Source organism: Diaphorina citri, unplaced genomic scaffold, assembly GCF_000475195.1.
Source record: "Diaphorina citri unplaced genomic scaffold, Diaci psyllid genome assembly version 1.1 scaffold626, whole genome shotgun sequence".
Classification (NCBI taxonomy): Eukaryota; Metazoa; Arthropoda; class Insecta; order Hemiptera; family Psyllidae; genus Diaphorina; species Diaphorina citri.
Genome location: NW_007378059.1, coordinates 76,635 through 99,314, shown reverse-complemented (window position 1 = coordinate 99,314; position 22,680 = coordinate 76,635). Strand labels below are relative to the sequence as shown.

The 22,680-nt window shown below is 37.2% G+C and overlaps 1 protein-coding gene across 7 annotated transcripts in view; it reads left to right on the top strand.

The window, feature by feature from the left end:
• The window catches only part of LOC103510644 (glycine receptor subunit alpha-4), a 140,923-nt gene that overhangs the window by 104,538 nt on the left and 13,705 nt on the right, over positions 1 to 22,680 (top strand). For 3 of the 7 annotated variants that reach the window (XM_026824644.1, XM_026824641.1, XM_026824647.1), the window contains exons 9-11: positions 10,983 to 11,071; positions 12,467 to 12,530; positions 13,409 to 13,638. In XM_026824644.1, the coding sequence (XP_026680445.1) occupies positions 10,983 to 11,071; positions 12,467 to 12,530; positions 13,409 to 13,638 (383 nt within the window). Of the gene's footprint in view, positions 1 to 10,982; positions 11,136 to 12,466; positions 12,531 to 13,408; positions 13,639 to 22,680 lie in introns of all 7 variants that reach the window. The other 4 variants (XM_026824648.1, XM_026824645.1, XM_026824646.1 and 1 more) reach the window with 3 other exon arrangements.

Below are 22,680 nucleotides of genomic sequence, written 5' to 3'. Positions count from 1 at the left end.
ATGTCACCTCTCAGATTTTACTTATTTTTGAAGAGCTTCAGTAATTTCCTACTAGACACTCTTAACCAGTCAGAGTATAGTTGTTTATTGTTTATATACTTAATATGTATCTATTCTAGTCCATTTTAGTTTTACGCACATCTTGAAAGCTGAAAGCTTTACCTAGCTTCTTGGTTTCGTTATTCCTTACATTAGATAGGTTTTATTATACGAGTATAGATTTTAATGTTTCAATTCATTTCCCATTTGGAACCCATTCCGTTTTGGAAACTGAAATGACGTCTTTACGTAGGAAATCCAAGATGGTTCGCCATCGGAATCGGTATCGTTTACGAAAGGATATTTTCCTTCTCACGATACACCACTGCTTGAAGTACATAACTCTGTCTAGTATAGTCAGGTGCTATCTATTATAGTCGTCTAGTAACGTTCCCCTCTTCTGAAGCCCCTTTGTAAACGATTCCGTTTTGGAAACTGAAATGACGTCTTTACGTAGGAAATCCAAGATGGTTCGCCAACGGAATCGGTATCGTTTACGAAAGGATATTTTCCTTCTCACGATACACCACTGCTTGGAGTACATAACTCTGTCTAGTATAGTCAGGTGCTATCTATTATAGTCGTCTCATTTCCCAGTTCTTCCAAGATCTGGGATTTTGAATTCTCGTGCCACGTTCCTACGACATTGCCTCAATGTCTTTTTCTTGCACCCTGTCATTTTGGGCAACCAGATTTTCTTCCGTTTTTCTGGGTGGTTTCTCGCAGTTTCAATACTTGAACGTATTACAAGTTATAGAAGTCCAATGGATTTTAGTACATCACATGCCTTCAGGCACACTCCATTTGTCAAGGGTCTAGGTTTACCTTGCCCTTGGGATCAATTTAATTCGAAGAAACTATTTACTGATGAAAATTTGTAATGAAACAAATGCCTTCTAATGCCTATATGGGAACCAATTTTGACCAATCAAAACCATCTATCAAACCTCTTAGGGAAAAAAAAACACTGAACTTTTAAATCTTGTAATGCAGATGTTGTAGCTTGTAACCTTTGAGAAACGGAAGTTTGGTTTTACCTACTTTGATACCTACTTAAGTGTCAATCTTGCCATTGTATAATAGCTATATTAACATTGTAAATTCTTGTAATTAGATTTAAGGTTGATATTCATTTCCCAGTTCTTCCAAGATCTGGGATTTTGAATTCTCGTGCCACGTTCCTACGACATTGCCTCAATGTCTTTTTCTTGCACCCTTTCATTTTGGGCAACCAGATTTTCTTCCGTTTTTCTGGGCGGTTTCTCGCAGTTTCAATACTTAAACTTATTACAAGTTATAGGGGTCCAATGGAGTTGAGTACATCACATGCCTTCAGGCACACTCCATTTGTCAAGGGTCTAGGTTTACCTTGCCCTTGGGATCAATTTAATTCGAAGAAACTATTTACTGATGAAAATTTGTAATGAAACAAATGCCTTCTCTAATGCCTATATGGGAACCAATTTTGACCAATCAAAACCATCTATCAAACCTCTTAGGGGAAAAAAAACACTGAACTTTTAAATCTTGTAATGCCGGTCTTGGAACTTGTAACCTTTGATAAACGGAAGTTTGGTTTTACCTACTTTGATGCCTACTTAAGTGTCAATCTTGCCATTGTATAATAGCTATATTAATATTGTAAATTTTTGTAATTAGATTTAAGGTTGATATGTACGAGTATGTGATATTGCATGCCTAGTTTATAAAAAATAAAAATTCCACTTTACCCTACATAATTATACTGTTATGTGTGCATTTATTTTGTCATGTCGTAAAGTGCCTACCTGATCACGAGATTACAGGTTATATTCAAGAGGGTCACGGAGTTCACGGACACATTGGTTCTCAGGAACTTATATGTGATATTGCATGCCTAGTTTATAAAAAATAAAAATTCCACTTTACCCTACATAATTATACTGTTATGTGTGCATTTATTTTGTCCTGTCGTAAAGTGCCTACCTGATCTCGAGATTACAGGTTATATTCAAGTGGGTCACGGACACATTGGTTCTCAGGAACTTTGGACATTTTTGCTGAATCTATTCATTGAAACAAGAAGTGTTACCAATATTGCAAACCAATCTCTCATATGAATTCGAACTTTGATAAAAAGTAAATTACTAAAAAATATGTATTAAAGAAAAAAGAAAAGGAACCAATAAAACAAGCACACAATATCCCTGTCTAGAGAAAAAGTGAAGAGGAGAGAAAAAATCTTGATAAGAAATTTGTTGGCTCCTAACCAACATAATTTGAGTCTCCAAGGGTTTTTTTACTTCTAATAAATAACGTCCCCAAATTTGTCTTCATAAAAGTTTGTCTTTATTGCACCACACATGAAGTAGTGCTTGGCTAAGCTATTTCTTTGGCAGTATTAATATTGTCAAGGATGGGAGGTTGAAGCAACACTAGAAGAATTGGAGGATCCAGAAGAACTTACACCAAAATATCCCCGTTCATTTGAACAGTGTTTGCAAAATTTTGCCGTGTTCATTTGAACATTAAAATAGGATCCAGAAGAACTTACACCAAAATATCCCCGTTCATTTGAACAGTGTTTGCAAAATTTTGCCGTGTTCATTTGAACATTAAAATACTTGGCGAGGCGGAGGCGGAGCGTTACCGCGCTTCTTCATTTGCAAGGAATACGAGTACCTATGTTATAGTTAGATAAAGGTTCCAGTAGAATTTGATATGTAGATGTGAAGATGAGGAGATACATTAAAATATTTATTTTTTAACTTTCAATTTTTGACTTGGCGAGGCGGAGCGTTACCGCGCTTCTTCATTTGCAAGGAATACGAGTACCTATGTTATAGTTAGATAACGGTTCCAGTAGAATTTGATATGTAGATGTGAAGATGAGGAGACATTGCTGTCCATGTCAACAAAATGCAACGTATGTAACGCTCACCGAAACCACACACTATACCTACATATCAGGCTTTCCAAAGTTATCTTGCTAAATACGCTACTGGAATGAAAAATTGAAGACAGACGACTCAAAAATGAAAACGAACCCATTGCAAAATTATTCATTCCATGTGGAAAAGTTGAACAACTTGAAACTTGACTTGTAGGAAACATTTTAAATGCTTTTGAAATAAAAAAATAAACTAAACTTTGAATGTGCTCCAGACTGCAATTCAAAAGTTAGACGAACTCTCTATGCTAAATGAGAAATTTTCATACGACATTAACGAGAAATTAAACTTGCCTCGAGCAATAATAAAAAAAAAGAGTCTTTAGTCTTTGCTTGAAACATTTTATAAAGAAAAGTCATAATGTGATTAAATTATTACAGCTAGAACTTACAGGCTTAAGTCAGGTGTGCTCAAAATGCGACTTTATAAAGAAAAGTCATAATGTGATTAAATTATTACAGCTAGAACTTACAGGCTTAAGTCAGGTGTGCTCAAAATGCGACCTAGTCTAGTCTTCAGCATGAGTTTTGTCGATCTAGAAATGCGTCACAATAATGTTCCGCAGGAGCTTCAAAATACATTCGCCCCTGTTGGTATTTAGATATAGGTAAAGAGATACACGCCTAATTTCTTGAAATGCGTCACAATAATGTTCCGCAGGAGCTTCAAAATACATTCGCCCCTGTTGGTATTTAGATATAGGTAAAGAGATACACGCCTATGATAATTTCTCAAATGAAATTAATCAACATTGCAACTGTTTTTATCAGAAATTACAAAACAGATTACAAGCCTTGGTACCCACGTCCACAATTTCCATCGCACACATTTTGCACAATATTGTCATTGGCACAGAGCACAGAACACGCGCTTACAAAGGATATAAAACAAATGAAAACTTTTCACCAGAAATTACAAAACAGATTACAAGCCTTGGTACCCACGTCCACAATTTCCATCGCACACATTTTGCACAATATTGTCATTGGCACAGAACACGCGCTTACACATTGTACACGTAATGCATACAAGCACATAATCATGTATAGCAGTATAGTCTGTAGGTATAACCAATTACTCCAATTAGGTAGATTCGTGTAAGCTTAAAACCCAACTTTTAGGGCTGTTTGCTTCTACACCAATTAGGTGGGTATTGAATATTTTTTGTAAATATCCGAAGGTTTGAATCCCAACAAGACCAAAGAAAGGGGAACAAAATCTTGGTTTTTGTAAGGTTCTGATAAAGAGTCTTTTTTACGGAATAAAAAATATTTCAAACCATGCAAGACTTAGAACTACCTAAGGTATAGCGATAGCCTATAGGTTGGTCCAATGCCATCAGTAGATCTTTGTTAAGAGAAATGAAACGAAATGGGCATCCACTTCTAACTTTATGTGCAGTGTGTTTGTGAGGATATTTAAGTTCTGAAAGGTCATAGGTAATGAGGATTCGTCAAGAAATGGGCATCCACTTCTAACTTTATGTGCAGTGTGTTTGTGAGGATATTTGGGTTCTGAAAGGTCATAGGTAATGAGGATTCGTCAGTCAGTTGAAGAATAGTCATGGGTTGTGAAAACGTAGCTGGAAATATTTTTTTGCATTTTTGTGGGAGCTATACCTACTGCCAGAGTGATTTACACATTTATGTACATACTTAGTTAACCTTTCGAAGTTCTAGCCCTACATGTATGTACCCAAATACACAGAGTCAATTATATCTAGGCTAGGTTGATAGGTATTTGGATGTAGACACTCTTTTGAACCCACCCCTTTTACTAGGTCAAAATAGAAAGTAAAAATACCTGTCTAATTCTTAATTTATCATCACATTTTCTCACGCGCTTACAAATGATATAAAACAAATGAAAACTTTTCACAGAACTTAGACCGTCACCAAGTAGTTTTGTTTGTGTTTGTCACGTACCTATTGTCTTTTCCGTTTGACTTTTTAGAGCTTTTTAGAAATATAGTCGAGTACAATTTGCTTTTCCAAAAAATGTTTTTGTAGACGCTCCCCCCCTATCCCCTTTTTGTGCTGAAAACAATTTTAGAACAGTTCTGTCTTTGATAAGTTCCAAAAAATGTTTTTGTAGACGCTCCCCCCCTATCCTCTTTTTGTGCTGAAAACAATTTTAGAACAGTTCTGTCTTTGATAAGTCCTTGTGAAGATCAGATCCACCTTGAGACAACTGTAGTTCCCTGGAATACAATGGAACATGGAATATCAATAAAACAGGACAAGAAAAAATGTGAGGAATTTCTTCTCAAATAATGTACATCAACACATGGCACATGCAAGGTACTGAAGATTTGGACATGAAAAGGCGATGAGAAAATAAAAATCTGTACGGTTGAACCTGTCTAAATGGGAAACCTGGATAAGTGGGAAACCTGGATAAGTGGGAAACCTAGATAAATGGGACCTTGTGAAGATCAGATCCACCTTGAGACAACTGTAGTTCCCTGGAATACAATGGAACATGGAATATCAATAAAACAGGACAAGAAAATGTGTGGAATTTCTTCTCAAATAATGTACATCAACACATGGCACATACAAGGTACTGAAGATTTGGACATGAAAAGGGGATGAGAAAATAAAAATCTGTACGGTTGAACCTGTCTAAATGGGAAACCTGGATAAGTGGGGAAAAATTGCAGGTCCGTTGGATTCCCAATTAGACAGGTAAGACTGTAATACTAGACGAGGGTAACGCCGGAGGCGTTCTTTACCACCTAACCCTTAATACCTTTGTATGCAAGAATTTTATAGTTCTAGATGAAATAATAATGGAACATTATTCTGCTCGAAAGCAACCTCCGTGGCCGAGTTGGTATCACACTAGACTTGCACGCCGGAGGTGCACTTATTGCTTCCTAGGCCTTCCTTTTTGGAAAAAAAAAGGCCTATGTACGTACTGTTACTATATCTACACAGAAGTTACGGAAGTGGTTGTATTTTATTAATGCAATCTCAGCTGATTTATTATTTATCGTACATAGGCCGGAATAGCTTCGATAAAAACTCATTTTTGGAAAACTCTTTGGGGGATTTGTTAGGAAAAAGTAAACAACAGAGTAAAAAGTTTACTATGTGTGAGGGGGGGGGGTCAGAAAATTGTAAGAAATGGACTGAAAAATCTTCTGGTCCTTAGGATGAAGCACGAAGAGCAGGATTTGGACATAGCAGAGAGAGATATTAGTGTAAAAAAGGTAATAGAAAGTAAAAAAGGGAAATTAAATGTACTAGATAAGCCATGTCTTTGCAAGAGAAAACAAAACAATAATACTGGTAACAGAAACAATGAAGAAAGTAAAAACAAAGAAAAACTTACTGTTAAATAATTAAATTCATTAGCCCATTGGATGAAGTTTTAAAAAAAACAAAAAGCACACTGCGACAAAAGGAGCAAGATCCAATCAGAAGTGAATTACATAAGTAATTATTTTAATTACATCTAAGTACTTGGTAATTTATTTAAATGATGCGTTTACTTGTTTCAGTTTTAAAGAGAAATAGCAAATCAAAGAATCACAAAAATAATAAAATGCCTACGCAAAGCAAAATATGATTTTTGAACTTTTCATAAAGGCACAGGGATGAAAAACTAAATGTAAGTGTGAAATCAAAAATCAATATACAAAAGAAATCTTGAACTTAAAAAGGAGGCCTAGTAAACTAAAAAACAAAGTCTCAAAAGTTACACCAAATGGTAATAATAATGGTAATTACAGAAAAAGGAAAAGTAAATCAAAAACATGGCTGCGGGGTCAATAATAGCTGATTTTCAAGGATTCCTACTGAGAAAGGATAATTAAAACTTGAAGTGCTTTTGAAAAAAGTTCTTAAGAAGAATACCTACTTGCTTTTTCATTTTCTCTCTCTTTCAAATGCATGATGAAAGACACAATAGGTACAACTGATCAAGGATGTTTTAGCTTCTTTGAAAAATGGATTTAGGAAATGAGAACTACCTAATAGGTCTGATAGGATAATACATAATACAGGGTATGAAATATATATTATAAAACAAAATGTAAACAAAAAGTCTCAAAGCCATTCCCAAAATGAAAATAATTATGGTTTAAAAAAAAACATGGATGAAACAACTTTAGAACAGATTGCCTTAACTGTATGGAATAAAATTAGTTTATTATTGAAACAATGATTGATTGGTATTAAAATAAAATTATTTTGTTTAGTTGTATTAATTTAAAAATAGTAATAAGTATAGATATCTGATCTATTTCTATCTACACAATCCTACACACACACTCACACACATATACACAATAAAAAAAAACATGGATGAAACAACTTTAGAACAGATTGCCTTAACTGTATGGAATAAAATTAGTTTATTATTGAAACAATGATTGATTGGTATTAAAATAAAATTATTTTGTTTGGTTGTATTAATTTAAAAATAGTAATAAGTATAGATATCGATTAAAATATAGAAAATAAATAGGTAACAGAGTTTCAATAATTTGTACAAATAACTAGGTACGAATCACCTAAACGATATGTCCGTTTCTCAGGTTCTCCTTTCGACTAAATTCCACAATGCGTTTAATAAAATAGAGAAGAGTGCAAAAAATTTTAGTTTTGAAAATACATTTGATAAAGTAAGAATATTGAACACAACCTAGTCAATAAGGCTGTTGGCACATAACAAATACCTAAGTAAAAATAAATCAAAAGTTGTAGGACCATTTTCTCCAAGTAAAAAGGAAACATCATAAGCATTTAATAAAATAGAGAAGAGTGCAAAAAATTTTAGTTTTGAAAATACATTTGATAAAGTAAGAATATTGAACACAACCTAGTCAATAATCAATAAGGCTGTTGGCACATAACAAATACCTAATAAAAATAAATCAAAAGTTGTAGGACCATTTTCCCCAAGTAAAAAGGAAACATCATAAGCCGTATTCTCTAATTAATTTTCGTATTTCATTCTATTCTAATTCTACCAAATTCTGGCCCCTAATTGAACTGTGTTTGAGGCCTCTACTAGATTTGGATACGCCCCGAATTTTGAGACACCCTGTCTTGTGGAATATTGTGAAGTAATTACACTGTACAATGTACTCCCCAGAGACACACTGTAGGGGAGATCGGGGGCAAGTGACACACAGGGGAAAATTGTTGACAAGGAAATGGGGGCCAAGTGATACACAGGAGATTTTGGGGCAATAGAGACGCAGGGGGAAAATTGGGGGCAAGTGAGACATAGGAGATATTGGGGGCAAGTGAGACGCAGGAAGATTCAATTACTGAAAATCGTATGACGAAGATAATGGTGATGTTAGAAGGCCAAGATTGAGACACCCACCTAAGAAACAGAGACTTAAGGCAAGTTCCCCCCACGTTCCCCGAAGGGGCGAAAATTCGAAAAACGAAAAATTCCCTCCCCGAGTTTTCTCGTGGTATGAATGTTTAATTTTCCACTCTCCGCTGCAATTTGGAAGATTTTCCTCGCTTCATATGTTGACGGAAAAGAATTTCGTCTGTTGCTCTGGGGGATGTGTGTGAAAGAATAAAAAGAGCGTCAAAATGTGAAGAAAAGGAAGGAGGCGCTCTGGAGGGAGCGTCAAAAATAAAGAAAAAGGGAGCAAAGGTGCGGTGAAGGGAGTTTAGAATCGGGCGAAAGGGAGTTCCACTTGACGGAGATAGCTCTAAAAAGGGAGTAGCAACTCTAGAAAAGGGAGCAGAATAGCAGATATACTCTAAAAAGGGAACAGCAAGTCTGAAAGGGGAGCAGAGACTCTGGAAAGGGTGCAGAGACTCTAGAAGGGGGGTAGCATCTCTGGAAAGGGTGCAGATACTCTGGAAAGGGAGTAGTAACTCTGGAAAGGGAGTAGTAACTCTGGAAAGGGAGTAGAAACTCTGGAAAGGGTGTATCAACTCTGGAAAGGGAGTAGAAACTTTGGAAAGGGTGCAGATACTCTGGAAAGGGAGTAGAAACTCTGGAAAGGGAGTAGTAACTCTGGAAAGGGTGTATCAACTCTGGAAAGGGAGTAGAAACTTTGGAAAGGGTGCAGATACTCTGGAAAGGGAGTAGAAACTCTGGAAAGGGTGCAGATACTCTGGAAAGGGAGTAGAAACTCTGGAAAGGGGTCTGAGATGGAAAGAATAAATCTTGAGAGATGCTAGAAGGCCCTGGAAAGGGAGTAGCAACTCTGGAAGGGGATAAAGGGGAGCAGAGACGCGGTAGAGGGAGCGTGAAGCGAGAAATGGAATGTCAACATTATGCCAGCGTTGTCCCACTTCACGTCAAACGCATACAGTCCCTCGGGCCCTTTGTTGGAGAAGAAAGTTACGTTCTTCACTCTCTTTTCTTCCTCAAATTTCCCAAACAAAAAATTCTCGGTCTTTTTAACCCGGCACTTTGTTTCAATTCCTGTGGTTAAGATATTTTTATTTTTTTCATGTTTGTTATTATTAGAGGACACTGTAACAACGTAGGTCTTTTCGTCCCGAAATCGAAGAGAGGAGGAGGACAGAGAAGAGAGCCAGCCGTTCCAAGAACGAACCTTTCTCTGTTTAAGTCAGAGTTCACGCCAAGTGGGATCGAACCCGCGACCTAGCTTACAAGGCGGATACACTACCCTCCAAGTTAATTAGGCTGTACTCTTTCTTCCCAGTATTCCCCAAAATATGAGAGTCACTTCTCTACGCGGCGCTCTGCACCTTATTTCAATCAATTCCTAATTCTTAATTAAACCACACAGCATTTAACATATAAATCTAAATACCAAAAGGAATTCTAATCAAAAGAGAATACTGATTGGCTGGGGGGTTAACTTCAATATTTGCTCATCAACCACCAGTTGATGTTTCATATTTAATGGTTAAGTTGCGAACATTGAACCCCTCTTTAGGAATTAGGGTATCCCTACTTAGATTGCCATATTTTCAATATTTCCCAAAATCGATAAGATAAATTAAATTAGGTATAGGTATAGGGTATACTGATATAAGTAAACAAACAAATACTTCTGAAGGTATGTAGGTAACGCTACAATTCTCTGGCCTACCCCCCCTCACACATAGTAAACTTTTTACTCTCATGTTTACTTTTTCCTAACAAATCCCCCAAAGAGTTTTCCAAAAATGAGTTTTATCGAAGCTATTCCGGCCTATGTACGATAAATAATATATTAGCTGAGATTGCATTAATAACCAGGAGCTGCTGAGGGGATTCGTCGGGTACTGACTGTTCAAAGTAATATTCAATGCCAATGTTGGATTACAATTGTCACAAGCAAATGGGCATGCTGTAGATGGGTTTAGGTATAATTTTCCCGTTGAAAACCCACGCCACTGTTGCTAATCCATCCCTATTTGCCCTCCGAAATTTCCTTATCAGCTGCTGGCACTTGTATTCAGACGTCCATCTCACGAACCTCATAAAATGAGCAAAATTTTGAACCAAACCCACCGTGTCTGTGTTATTTGTCTGGTTTTTCTCTGTGCTGACAAACCCAACGTGTCTGTATTATTTGTCTGTTTCTGTCTGTGCTGACTTGGCCAGTGGACAAAGAGGACGACCTGGCTCTCATAGGCTCGGGCACAGATATCTGTAACGCGGACAAAGACTCGGAGGTTTTTCTTTGTTTTTACTTTCTTCATTGTTTCTGTTACCAGTATTATTGTTTTGTTTTCTCTTGCAAAGACATGGCTTATCTAGTACAGTTAATTTCCCTTTTTTTACACTAATATCTCTCTCTGCTATGTCCAAATCCTGCTCTTCGTGCTTCATCCTAAGGACCAGAAGATTTTTCAGTCCATTTCATTGTTTCCTTTGTATTACAACCATTTGTGCCAGGAGCTGCTGAGGGGATTCGTCGGGTACTGACTGTTCAAAGTAATATTCAATGCCAATGTTGGATTACAATTGTCACAAGCAAATCGGCATGCTGTAGATGGGTTTAGGTATAATTTTCCTATTCCACACATTTTCTTGTCCTGTTTTATTGATATTCCATGTTCCATTGTATTCCAGGGAACTACAGTTGTCTCAAGGTGGATCTGATCTTCACAAGGGATCGCGCCTTCTATTTCACTACAGTGTTCATCCCGGGTATTATCCTGGTCACTTCATCCTTCATCACTTTCTGGCTGGAGTGGAATGCAGTGCCTGCCCGGGTCATGATCGGTGAGTATTACACCTCTGGCAAATTTGATAAAGCCATAGATGATCACCCTAGTTCACAAAGGGTACAAGTGACATTTTTTTCGAAATCGAGTTATGTGTTAATGAAAGGTTTATAAACACGGAGTAGAAACGATACTTCGTAAAAATGATACCTAGGTATCATCCTTCGTATCATTTGTCCGAAGTATCGTTTGTGCTCCGTGTTTATAAACCTTTCATTAACCCATTTTAACACATAGGTAACTCGATTTCGCAAAAAATGTCACACAAAAGGCACACCTCTGTGAACTAGGGTGTATTATATAGATCCCCCTCAGAGTTGAGACCAAGGGATCTACAGCTAGCCCCTCCGGCCTTGAAGGAGGGTAGTTTTTATTTTGTTAACGTATATTACACGCTATTACAAGTTTGCAGACTTTATATTTGGACTAATTAAGTAACTAAACGAGTAACTTCTGAGGTTTTGTCCCTTAGACCAGCCATTGCCTATCAGGTAGACCTGACGACACACCTGATCAGGTCTACCTGATGGTGTGTGCTTATTAGGTGTCAGGTCTACCTGATAGTGAGTGGCTGACCTAAGGAAAGACCTTAGGAAAAGTGTTCTTTACTTTTGTTTGTTGTAAATTTTTTAACAAATTACATTTTGTTTTTGTACTCACCCTCCTCTTTTCTCACTCCTGATTTTATTTAATTTTGACTTATTTTTCATACTTTTCGCCATAACACCTTATAATTTCGTGTCCGCCCTCGGAGACTTTTATTAAAGTGTCGGTTTACTTTCTTGATTTTGGTCCGGTCCGATTCCTCCAAGGAAAAATAGATGGATTTTTGATGTTTATTTGAGTGCCGAAATAATGATAAAATATTCGTGCCAAAATTTTGTATATATAAATATAATTTATTGAGAAATAAAAAAGAACAAACAAAAACACATTTTATAGCGTTTGATTTTGTCGATTTGAGGTCACAGAAAAGTGGACACCCTGTATAATTTATACATACCTATGTGTAGTACCTAACTACCTACATTAATTACTTTAATTACTATCATTATGTATCTATTTTAAATACTAGATTTTAATCTCAAAAGTTGTAGACCATTGTCCCTTTATTAACATTGAACATCGCCCTTGAATAGGTGTCTAATTTTGGAGTGAATTTTTGTCACCATTATTAAACCAGATTTTCCAGATTTTTGTACAACTTAGGGAGGTTAATTAACGTAGATACCCTATTTGTTATAGCCTCGCTCATTTGTATATTATAGGCGTGTCTACTCTAATTAAGTTCAGACTACATAGGTATTATGTCAATCGGGTATTATCCTGGTCACTTCATCCTTCATCACTTTCTGGCTGGAGTGGAATGCAGTGCCTGCCCGGGTCATGATCGGTGAGTATTACCTCTGGCAAATTTGATAAAGCCATAGATGATCACCCTGGTTCACAAAGGGTACAAGTGACATTTTTCCGAAATCGAGTTATGTGTTAAAATGGGTTAATGAAAGGTTTATAAACACAGAGTAGAAACGATACTTCGTAAAAATGATACCTAGGTATCATCCTTCGTATCATTTTTCCGAAGTACCTATCGTTTGTGCTCCGTGTTTATAAACCTTTCATTAACCCAATTTAACACATAGGTAACTCGATTTCGCAAAAAATGTCACACAAAGGGCACACCTTTGTGAACTAGGGTGTACTATAGATACCCCTCAGAGTTGAGACCAAGGGATCTACAGCTATCCCCTCCGGCCTTGAAGGAGGGTAGTTTTTACTTTGTTGACGTATATTACACGCTATTACAAGTTTGCAGACTTTATATTTGGACTAACTAACTAATTAAACGAGTAACTTGGTTTTGTCCCTTAGACCAGCCATTGCCTATCAGGTAGACCTGACGACACACCTGATCAGGTCTACCTGATAGTGAGTGGCTGACCTAAGGAAAGACCTTAGGAAAAGTGTTCTTTACTTTTGTTTGTTGTAATTTTTTAACAAATTACATTTTGTTTTTGTACTCACCCTCTTTTCTCACTCCTGATTTTATTTAATTGTGACTTATTTTTCATACTTTTCGCCATAACACCTTATCATTTCGTGTCCTGCTAAGATGACTATACCAATAATTTTACTTTATTAACATTTCCAATTATTTTACTTTATTTTGTCTCTGCTTCTTTTACCTACTTTCCCCCCACTAAGACCACCTTATCATTTCGTGTCCGCCCCCCCGAAAGACCTGGCCAAGATGACTATACCAACCTTCAGTTTGCTTTCCCGCAGGTGTCACCACCATGCTCAACTTTTTCACGACGTCCAACGGGTTTCGCTCGACGCTGCCGGTGGTGTCGAATCTGACGGCGATGAACGTTTGGGACGGCGTGTGTATGTGCTTCATCTACGCGTCGCTGCTCGAGTTCGTATGCGTCAACTACGTGGGCCGCAAACGGCCGCTCCACAACGTTGTGTACAGGCCGGGCGAAAATCCCGTCACGCAGGTATGTTTGAAGGCCTGTGGTATGTAGCATTTTGAAGGGCTGCATTGGTGCATTGGGTTAGCATGTTGCGGTGCTGTATTCGGATTAGAATTTTGCGGGTCTGGGTTCTTTTTTTTCGGGTTGGCACTTTGAGTTTTTGTATTGGGTTAGCATTTTGCGGGGCTGCATTCGAGTTGTGTCGCTTTCGGGTTCGATTTGGACCCAAATGATCCACACCCAAAACAACGTTTCATAGGTATGTTCGAAGGCGAGCCTTGACATTTTGTCTCACAAAATATTGCATCTTCCAATACTTTAGATTTTCACCAAGAATGCATCTCCCAATATTTTTGGTCTTTTGTCATGAATCCTTCTCCTTGTATTTTTGAGTTATCATTAATTGATTTCCCATATTCAATTTTTCATAAGAATTAATATTCATATCATATTTTTTTGACATGAATGCATCTCCCTATATTTTTGGTCTGTTATCATCCTAATTTGTAACTCCTAACAGAATTGCTGTTGAAGCTAAAAAAGGGATAAACATATCACAATCATAGTCATTATCGTGAATGAGTACCTAATTAATAGGTCTGCCTATGTGGTGTAAAACTGTAAATCCATTTTGCCTGATAGTTTGAGCTTTGCATTTTGAGTTTATACAGACATTGAGGAATTTTAATATTGTTTGTTTTATCATTGTTAATGTTAATTGTAGAGGAATAATATTGATATTTATACATGATAGTGTAACTAGGTGTTGAGTTGTCTAGGCTTTGGGGTGAGAAATGGAATTGCTTCGAATTACGTGCCTACCTGATCTGAGATCTGACAAAAACTTGTCCCCTTCTAAGCAACACGTTGTAACGTTTACTTCTTCCGATGGACTACTTAGGCAACCTACTTTTTCTCTCGATGGTTTTCATCGAACCTGGCACCTTATGCATGATAAGTCCGTGCGTTACCACTGTGCTAACCGCGTCCCCAAATATTAATGAAATGGGAGTCAAAGGCCTCGTTATACAGGAGTCAGGCTCAGGCCCTTCCACTCCCCCTGTCCATCTATCACTACCCCCCTGCCCAGGCCGAAAAAAAGGACAATTCCTCAGAGATTTCATGGCGCACAAAACATTTTTCCTCGGTGCCATGGGACTGCAATGGCGCTATTGTTTTTAACAATAATGGCCTTCTGCAGGGCCCATTTTAAGCGGTATCAAGTAGTATCAACGCTGATTTTTTTTTTTTTTTTTGAAGGTTTTTTTTTTTTTTTTTTTTCAGACATTTCAAAGGAATACATACCATAAGAGCATGTAAAAAATTGTAACAATTTTGAAAATATTTTCACTTTCTAGGTATTACATGCTTGTCCCTAATTATGTATGAGGGATTTTAACAAAGAAAGCTGATGGTAGTTAGATAATTACGTAGGCACCTATTTTGGAATAGGTAATAAAATTAGGTTCATTCTTCAAACTCGAAACATAACGTATCCGAAATTTGAATGGACAGAATTCTTCTTTAGTGTCCCCTAGGTTCAGAAAAGATGATTTCCCCCCTAAAGACCAGCATATTTCCGTGCCTGGAAACCAGCCATGATCCTGTGTGCCTATTTGTGCTGAAATTGATGAACGTTGTGCTATGCCGGCCCTGGCCTGGGCCGGGCCGGGTTGTTTGTATTAATTAGCCAACATGAATACCAGATAATGTTTACAATAGGGGCAGCATGGGGCGATGAGAATATATACCTATTCATACGCTCGTATTAAATGGAACATGGAACCATTGTGCAATTTGGTAGGATATACCTAGGAAGTAGGAAAGTAAAGAAAGGTACAGCTCTAGGACTTAAAGGGTTTGAAATTGTATGAACGCCTGAAATCTTGGTATGTATGCAATGTGCAATGATAAAAAAAAATACAGCATTAGGTAGATAGCCTAGGTACCTACTGCATTTTCATATTTTTGCAATTTGACTGTTTTTTAGTTACCTAGGCTGTGTAGGGCTAGTAAGTTAGTATCAATTTTCCTGTTTCTGGTTAGACCTAATAGTACCTACAGTTTTAGCTTTTAGATCCATAGCAACTTATTGTCCTTTTTGGAAGATTTTTAATCCAGTAACAAAATACCTACCTACCTCTTTTGTTCTTAGATATTTGATGTTGCAACGAAAATTCAACTTTTTAAAAATTAATCGGGACTGAGGAAGTTCAATTTTGGATTAAAAGCATTAGGTAATAGGTACTCCTATGCTCTTCTCTCTTCCTCTATTTTTTCATCAATATCTTGCTTCCCTTTCCCTTTCGATAATAGGTGTCATCACTGGAGTACAAACATTAAAGAGAAACAGGGAGATAAGGAGGAAAGGGAGAGGAGAGAAAGATAAGTGTGTAGATAAAAAACCCTTTTTTTACGAGGGTAATTTTTTTGGCACATCAGCTTTTTTTATCCCTCCTCCCCCGCCCCTAATAAACTCGATTTCCCTCCAAAAAATCCCTTTTCCCCTCGTTTGTACATTTACTCTCAAGGGGTTTAACGTAGGGACAAATTTGGCCATTAGCATCCACATGTACGTGAAGGTATGTGGGGTAACTTTAGGTGGGAAAAACGTTTTGAGAGTTTGAGGCGATAGAAACTTCGTTTACATAGAGACGTAATACTCAACATTGTCCCCATTATGTCTGGAAGTACCTATTTTACATAGGGACGTAATAGGTATCCAATATTTTTCAATATGTAAAACGTCTCTTTTTTACATAGGGACGTAATACCCAATATTGTCCATTATGTATAAGTACAGCCCACCTGCTAATCCCATTATAACGAAATGTCCTTTCAAGTTCTATTGCCTTTGGGTAGAAAGCGTTAGAAAACCCGTTATTATCGTTATTTTTAACGCTTTTTCAAGTGCCTCTTAGGTCAGAGGGGTGGAGAATTAATTTTGTAGATCAACAAGAGAAAAATGATATTTTTTGCATTTTCTTTTTTTTTTACCCCAAGCAGTAGGTATTTAGTTATTTTAGCTGCCTAAAACCATCACTTCGTTCTTGTTTCGTAGCAGTTAAACAACAGCTGTTGCATTATAGATTCATGTGTTCTGTGTCGTAGCATGTCCAAGTCCATCCTGTAGTATGTTCCTCATCATCAGATGTAGATCTTATATTATAAGAACGAGATCCATTCACAGTTCACATTTCATAGTTCACACACTGATCGCTCTATCTCTAGAACCACAACACCTAGAAAGCTGAAATTTGGTAGGAATATTCCTTTTATGGTCTAGGTGTGCAATAAGAAAGGATTTTGCGAAAATCTAAACCGATCCTGAGATATGATCAATTTTTGATCGATAAAATCACCATAAGAAATACACAGAGTGCAAAGACTGCGGGAGAGAAAACTTTTCCTCGCTCCCCTAATATTTGAGTTTCGTTTATGTTTTTAGTTTGACAAATACAAGTTCGGCCATGCCTTTTCCACAAGTTTGGCCATGCCTCAAGTTCGGCCATGCCTTTTCCACAAGTTTGGCCATGCCTCAAGTTCGGCCATGCCTTTTCCACAAGTTTGGCCATGCCTCAAGTTCGGCCATGCCTTTTCCACAAGTTTGGCCATGCCTCGGGATGAACTAGCGGGATTCCGGAGCGAAGCGACGGAATTCAGCTAGTAATCTATAGAGTCATTAAAAAGAACTCTTATTGCTTTAACATCTAAATGGTTAATTTGTCCATCAGAAAACTTCCCAAAAAAAAAAAAAAAAAAAAAAAAAAAACACGCAAAGGGAAACAAGAAGGCTAATTTTCTTTTTGTGTGTGTTTATTTTCTTCCGTCCGTTTTGTGAATTTTAAACAAAATTCAGCTTGAAAAAAGAAGGCATTATTTCTCGTAATAAACAGAAACCTGAGGAATATCAGGTGTTGGTTTCTTTGTATACAGGGTGGCTAGAAATAAATTGAACTTTTTTTTTCTTTTTTTTATCAACTTAGGTAAGAGTAGGTACTTATTCAAAGTTCCCAAAGTATTTCCAAACGATGTTAATCGAGCGTTTCCTATGCATAATGCATATGAATGTTAGGTATTCATAGTCTTCAATAATACCTAACTGTTAGGTACAAGAGTACCTCACTAATTTGTACCTAGAACTATTTTAACAATTGATAGAAAGACAATTTTGGTAAGTGTAGGTAATCTATGTAGGTAAGTGACTTCCTAATATGGAAATGACATCCCTGCCATTATTCTGTCATTCTGAATTATTGACAGCGAAAATCAGATATCATCACGTAATTCCCTGGTTGTTTTGAGGGGAATAATGAAAATTTCATAGAAAATTGGAGACCCAAATCTCAGTAGGAATCAATGCGAAGGACACTCAATCCATTAGGTTGCCTTTTCCATTAGGTAGTTTTTACCTATATGATTCCTCTTATCATATAGAATAGAATAGAATAGAATAGAATATACCTTGTTTATACTACCAGCATAGGACTGTTTATACTACCAGCATAGGACACCATAGGACACCATATAGGTACCTATATGGTACCTATATGATTCTTCCTCTTATAGAAAATCAATCCTTAGGTGATTTTCTTTTATTTGAATCAAGTTTTTTTTTTTTACAAAATGGTATCTTTGAATGAAAATCTACACGCTTGAAATGAACCTATTTATTCTCATTTTCGTAAGCCACGTTTTATTCTTACGTATTTTACCGTTAAAGCTATTTCTGGCTTCGCCTTTTAAACCGTTAAATACCCATTTCTACACACATTTTAGAAAAAGGTCCAATATTGCATCTCTGAGGAATACATTTTACATTATCGAAGTCCAAAGTCACCCCCGTTTGGGGATGTTCAAGTCGGGTGAGAGAGATAAAGAGAGAAAGAAATAAAGAAAGAGGGAGAGAGAGAGAGAGAGAGAGAGAGAGAGAGAGAGCGAGAGCAGGAAGAAATGGGGGAGAAATTTGTCCAAGACCATACATATCTATTTTACCGTTAAAGCTATTTCTGGCTTCGCCTTTTAAACCGTTAAATACCCATTTCTACACACATTTTAGAAAAAGGTCCAATATTGTATCTCTGAGGAATACATTTTACATTATCGAAGTCCAAAGTCACCCCCGTTTGGGGATGTTCAAGTCGGGTGAGAGAGAAAGAGAGAAAGAAATAAAGAAAGAGGGAGAGAGAGAGAGCGAGAGAGAGAGGGAGAGAGAGAGAGTAGGAAGAAATGGGGGAGAAATTTGTCCAAGACCATACATATCTTTGTTATTTATTTTTTTCCCTTTTGGTCACAACGGGTTAACGAAAAACTTTTTGTGGTACCTAACGTTTTATTTTCCAAAGAAATTATTAGGGTTATTTATATTCATACCTTGCTCCCCCTGAGGCCTTTGAGCTGAAAACTTCACATTACTCTCGCAAAAAAGTTATTTTCAACAGGCGCGAGGCTTCATTCAATCGTTTAAATTCGGTTCAAACATACATTCTCAAAATGTATCAAAATCTATTTGTTCCATAATCATTTTCCTCGTAAATATAGGGACAGACACCCGAAATCAAAGTGAAAATGAAGAATTGCGTGTCTTGTATTGTGTTTTCCAGCGACTCCCGGCGGTTTTAAGTCGACTTGGCCTAGCTATGGCTCCCCCCATGGTAAGATCAGACCACACACATTCCACCCGTCCGACATTTGGACCCCTAGACTCAATTTCACCCAAAGTTGTACATCTTGCCAATTTCGTACTGCGATGCTTTCTCACGTTAACATGGCTTTTGACAAAATCTCCCCCTAGACTCAATTTCACCCAAAGTTGTACATCTTGCCAATTACTGCGATGCTTTCTCACGTTAAACATGGCTTTTGACAAAATCTCGATTCCTTTGTGCCCCTAGACTCAATTTCACCCAAAGTTGTACATCTTGCCAATTACTGCGATGCTTTCTCACGTTAAACATGGCTTTTGACAAAATCTCAAATCCTTTGTGAAATCCTTTGATCCTTTTCCTTTCATGTTCATTGGGTGACCTACTTTCTATTACAATCATTATTTATTTTTATTGCTAAAAAGAAAAAAAAATGTTGTATTTTTCCTTCTGATTTCCTTATATTTTCATCCTCTATTTTATCTATTTTATTTACCTACTTTTAGATTTTCAATCTTTTGTTCTTTGCTGATCTTTCCCTTGCTAGTTCCACGAATTTTTGTTAGGTTGTCTTTTCTTTTACTTGTTTCGAGGCTCCTTCCTGCAGTTCTTCCATAATTTTCTTTTTCCCAAAATTATTGTTTTCTTCATTCACTTTCACGTAAGTTTTAATTTCACTTCACTTCACTCCTTCTGCGTTCTTTCTTCTTGTTCTTCACCCTCCTTTCGCATGTTTTTTTTTCCTTTGCTCATCATCACATAGGTACGATAACTCTTGTCTTCTTTTTCTTCCTTCTTCTTTTCCTCCTCCTCCGCCTTTCTCTTTTTCTTCTTCATCATCCTCTTCTCCCTTTCTTCATCTGCTTATTCCTCTTTCTTCACCCTCTTTTTCTTCTTCTTCTTCTTCTTCTTCTTCTTCTTCTTCTTCTCTTTCTTCTTCTTCCCCGAATGAGTTCACATCCTCACCGCGTTACCTTGCGGTTTTCAAAATCCCCAAGGTAACAAATTTCACACACATCAGGGTCGAACCAACGGTACCTCTGATTGGGAAACGACCGCTGCTTGCTTAGAGCTTAGGCGCCCTTATGGGCCACTTTAGGCTTTCTTAGAGTAGCGCGCGGTTAGCCAGGGGAATTTCGCCTGAAGAACGGTAACCTCCTGATAGTCGCTTTAGTAGGTATTAGGTCTCTACGAGGTATCTGACGATCGGCAGCAGTCGACAAAACCCGAACTTGGTCGACAAAACCCGAACAGGGGATGTGTTGATCGGGATGAGTATTTGGAAGTCGAATGGCTTCAAGATACTCATTCCCATTGTCAAACACATTCCCTATTGGGGTACTTATTTGCCAAGGTTTATTTCTGAAAGGTTGGTCTTCGTCCATCAACAAAATCTGATCTGCGGAATGACGTCGATTGGCTTATGCCATGTAAGCTGGGTTTACATGCTCAAGCCATTTGCACCAACCGGCTTGCGCTGTGCGGCTTAGTGTGTAAACTCACCTTTAGTAGAGACGTATTTTAGGGTTGCACGACTCAAATTTAGCCATTAGTTATAATTATAACTTTGAGACCTCCTGAGCCAAGAGTGGTAACCACAAGAGGCAAGCACGTGGGAGGTCTTCAGTTCAATCTATGGTGATGGCCAAAAAACTTTTTTCTCGCATTTTCACTAAATTACCTATTATTTTTACTTTCTTTTAGGTTCTTGTTTTTCTTTACTTTTTTATTTAATTTGCATTTATGGTATACGTACCTACGTAGTTAGGCCTTCTTGTTAGTTAGGTAGGTCATACCTACTTCTCTAGAAATTGATCATTTATGATTTCGTAGGGTACTTTTTGTAGGATTGTAGGTATGTTTTTTTAGAGCTTTCTCTTATTTTTCCTATGTCTACTTTGTATTCTCCCTATTTTATTTCCCTTTGAACTTTTCTAATCTATCCTACTTCTGCTTTACCTGCATACCTTAATACCTACATAGAATATGTAGGTACCAAAGCTCTCAACAATAGGCTGATACCTCCTACCTACCTTTCCTTGAAGAGACTAAAGTAGGTAAGCTCCGTCTCCATTTTGAGACAAATAGAATAAGTAGATAGGTAGAGATACCTATAGGAACAATCGATGTTCTTTTTTCCTTTCTTCATCTTCTTCTTCTTTCTTTCTTTCTTTCTTTATTTTCAAGCTTATCCAAATTCGATTTGACATCTCCAGAGCTGAAAACTTCTTTATTTTTTTGAGGAGACTAAAGTAGGTAAGCTCCATCTCCATTTTGAGACAAATAGAATAAGTAGATAGGTAGAGATACCTATAGGAACAATCGACGTTCTTTTTTCCTTTCTTCATCATCATCATCATCATCATCTTCTTCTTCTTCTTCTTCTTCTTCTTCTTCTTCTTCTTCTTCTTCTTCTTCTTCTTCTTCTTCTTTTTCTTCTTTCTTTATTTTCAAGCTTATCCAAATTCGATTTGACATCTCCAGAGCTGAAAACTCTATTACAATCATTATTTATTTTTATTGCTAAAAAGAAAAAAAAATGTTGTATTTTTCCTTCTGATTTCCTTATATTTTCATCCTCTGTTTTATCTATTTTATTTACTTTTAGATTTTCAATCTTTTGTTCTTTGTTGATCTTTCCCTTGCTAGTTCCACGAATTTTTATTCCCTTTTGTCTTTCCTTTCCTTCTCTTTTTCGAGCTTCCTATTGATCTTTCTGATTTCTTACCCAGTTTCTCAATCCTTAATTCCTTCATGTACTTCTTCCATAATTTTCTTTTTCCCAAAATTATTGCTTTCTTCATTCTCTCACAATTCTTTTCCTCTATTAGGTACCCTCACGTTCTTTCTCGATTCCCACTTTCACGTAAGTTTTAATTTCACTTCACTTCACTCCTTCTGCGTTCTTTCTTCTTGTTCTTCACCCTCCTTTCGCATGCTTTTTTCCTTTGCTCATCATCACATAGGTAAGATAACTTTACTCTTGTCTTCTTTTTCTTCCTTCTTCTTTTCCTCCTCCTCCGCCTTTCTCTTTTTCTTCTTCATCATCCTCTTCTCCCTTTCTTCATCTGCTTATTCCTCTTTCTTCACCCTCTTTTTCTTCTTCTTCTTCTTCTTCTTCTTCTTCTTCTTCTTCTCTTTCTTCTTCTTCCCCGAATGAGTTCACATCCTCACCGCGTTACCTTGCGGTTTTCAAAATCCCCAAGGTAACAAATTTCACACACATCAGGGTCGAACCAACGGTACCTCTGATTGGGAAACGACCGCTGCTTGCTTAGAGCTTAGGCGCCCTTATGGGCCACTTTAGGCTTTCTTAGAGTAGCGCGCGGTTAGCCAGGGGAAGTTTTGCCTGAAGAACGGTACCCTCCTGATAGTCGCTTTAGTAGGTACGTCTCTACGAGGTATCTGACGATCGGCAGCA